The 2,815-nt window shown below is 34.7% G+C and overlaps 1 protein-coding gene across 4 annotated transcripts in view; it reads right to left on the bottom strand.

The window, feature by feature from the left end:
- Positions 1 to 2,815, bottom strand: part of LOC107008795 (probable starch synthase 4, chloroplastic/amyloplastic) — a 15,740-nt gene that overhangs the window by 2,367 nt on the left and 10,558 nt on the right. For all 4 annotated transcript variants that reach the window (XM_027915002.1, XM_015207978.2, XM_027915003.1 and 1 more), the window contains 2 exons: positions 341 to 412; positions 120 to 233 (listed from right to left, as the gene is read on the bottom strand). In XM_027915002.1, the coding sequence (XP_027770803.1) occupies positions 120 to 233; positions 341 to 412 (186 nt within the window). The remainder of the gene's footprint in view (positions 1 to 119; positions 234 to 340; positions 413 to 2,815) is intronic.

Raw genomic sequence — 2,815 nt, 5'->3', positions numbered from 1 at the left:
CCCCCCCCCCCCCCCCAGATACATGGTAGTCTATTTTTTGCCTCTTTAATTAAAAAAGCATGTTGTTTCATGTTTCCACATTAGTCCACAAAAGATAGAATTTTGCGGAGACCACTTACTGGTATTTGGAGTACTGTATCATCAAAAGAAGGGCATAGCATGATGTCAGATCCCGCAAGTACTAAATGTGCTAAAGATTCATCATATTTGTTAAGGAATCTCATGTTTTCATCCTGTGGTATTGAAAGATTCAACAATAATTTTAGCTGCGAAATCTTGTGTAATTATACATTGAATTGAAGTTAATCATGAGCTCTGAAAAATGAAGGGATGCAATTACCTTGAATTCCTCCTCAAAATATTCCAATGCCGAATTCAAACCAGGAGTTTGAGCCGAGCTCATGAAGACAAACTGCACGTCATCAATTGAAATTCTCATTGGTTTAAATAAACTCAGAAGGAGGACAAAATAACAGATATAAATTTTTAGACTAATTAGTTTCCAAATAGAAGTGCAAACCTACCTGAAAAAATCATCAGCAAAGCTATGACATCAAGAGATAGACATACAGAGAAGTGAGAACCATGACTTACTTGAGAAAAGCAACAACAACTACCCTCAGTCCCAGAAAAATTGGGATCGTCTATATGAATCCTAAATGACCATGTTTCTATTGGAATTAATGCATCAATGTTTAGTCTTCCGAAATTGTCTCTTAGTTTTTCAAGAAGTCTCTTTAGAATTTCATAGTACATGTATCTAGTAAATTGTGATGCGTGTATTTAGTTATTTGTGCAAGAGTTTTTGTTTTCGATTTTGAGTAGTATAAATAGTGATGTAGTTGATGATTGTAATCATCTCAAGTGGCCTTAAGTAGCCAATAATAAACTTGAGCATTCTCTAAAGATATTATTTTCCTTCCATATTTCCTACAAATTGGTATCAAGAGCAGGTTTTCGTTCTTAATCTGGGGTTAGGTGAAGAAAAGAATATGTCATCCAAAACAAATGAAGATGTTGATTCTTCAGTTGTTCTTACTCCATTTTTTTATGGAACTGATTTTAAATACTGGAAGATAAGAATGAGAACACATTTGAAAGTTGAAGGTTGTGGACTATTGTTGCAAATGGCTTTGAACAGCCAGACAACAATGGTGATCTTACAGCAGCAGAGATGAAAAATCGAGGCTAAGTATCGTCAAGGTGCAAAAGTCTTGAGCAAAATCCAAATGGGAGTCTCAAGAGCATATTTTGCAAAAATTGCTACTTGTGAGACTGCAAAGGAAGCTTGGGATTTTCTGGAAACTAAGGTGTATGGTGATGAAAAGGTACGCACTATAAATCTTCAAACTCTTAGAAGAGAGTTTCAAAATTTAAAGATGATAGAATCTGAAAAAATTGATGAATATTGCACAAGAGTCATGAATATTGTTAATGAAATGAGAAATCATAGTCATACAATTTCGGATCAACAAGTTGTGGAAAAGATTCTAATTAGTGTCACAGAAAAGTATGAGTACATCGTTGCTATCACTGAGGAGACGAAAAATCTTTCTAAGCTTTCCATCATAGAGCTAATTGAATCATTTCGTGCACACGAGAAGCGAAGATTTTTCGTGAAGATCAACCCAAAGAGACGGCTCTCCAATCTAAAACAAATGAGAATTCTCAAAAATTTTCAGAAAATCATCAGAAGAAGAATCACAAGCCAAAAAAGAAGCAGGATCATGATGGTTCTTCCAAGAAGGTTGAAGAAAAAGGTGAGAAAACTCTAGTCTTTTTTGTAAAGTTTGCAAAAAGACTAATCACAATGCAGAAAAATGTTGGCACAAAGGCAAGCCCCAATGTAACTTTTGTAAAAAGTTTGGCCACGTTGAAAAGGATTGCTGGCACAAAAAACGGGAGCAAGCAAATTTTTGTGAAAAACAGGAGGAAGAAAGGGAAGAAAACTTTTTCTTTGCTTCTAATCTGATGCTTCAACAAAAAGCAATGAATGGTATGTTGATAGTGGCTGTAGTAATCACATGACTGGACATGAAAAGGTTTTCCTCTCAATTAATAATAGCATCACTACTAAAGTGAAGATGGGGAATGGAGCCTTAGTTGATGCGAAAGGTAAAGGTACTATTTCGATCAACATGAAAGAAAGCGGTAAGCAAATTCATGATGTTCTTTATGTTCCTGACTTACAAGAAACTCATGGTAAATGGTTATTCTCTTGTGTTTAGAGATAATTACTGCAGGATTTATGATAAACTTGAGAGAAATCAAGTCATTGTTGAAGTAAAGATGATAAAAAATGAAACTTCCCTTTGCAATTTCATTACAATGCATTAAAAAATGAAATTGTAGATGATCCATTAGCAGCAAATGAGAAGTTTAGAAAAGATGATGGAGAAAAGAAAGTTAATAGCTCACTTTATAGGAGTTTGATTGGAAGTTTGCTATATCTTACTTCAACAAGGCCAGATATTATGTTTGCTGCTAGTTTATTATCCAGATTCATGCAAGAACCAAGCTAAGTGCATTTTGAAGCTGCAAAGCGTGTTCAACGCTACTTGCAAGGAACAATGAATTATGGGATAATGTACAAATTAGGTGGAGATTTGAACTTAATTGATTATTCTGATAGTGATTAGGCTGGAAGTATAGATGACATGAAGAGTACTTCTGGTTATGCTTTCTTATTTGGATCAAGTATTTGTTCTTGGTTATCAAAAAAGCAAAGTGTTGTTGCTCAATCCACTGCGAAGCAGTATATGTTTCAGCATCCAAGGCTACTTCTCAAGCTATTTGGCTTAGGAGAATATTTGAA

The sequence above is a fragment of the Solanum pennellii genome, chromosome 2 (assembly GCF_001406875.1).
Source record: "Solanum pennellii chromosome 2, SPENNV200".
Taxonomy (NCBI): Eukaryota; Viridiplantae; Streptophyta; class Magnoliopsida; order Solanales; family Solanaceae; genus Solanum; species Solanum pennellii.
This window is presented reverse-complemented; position numbering and strand designations above follow the sequence as displayed.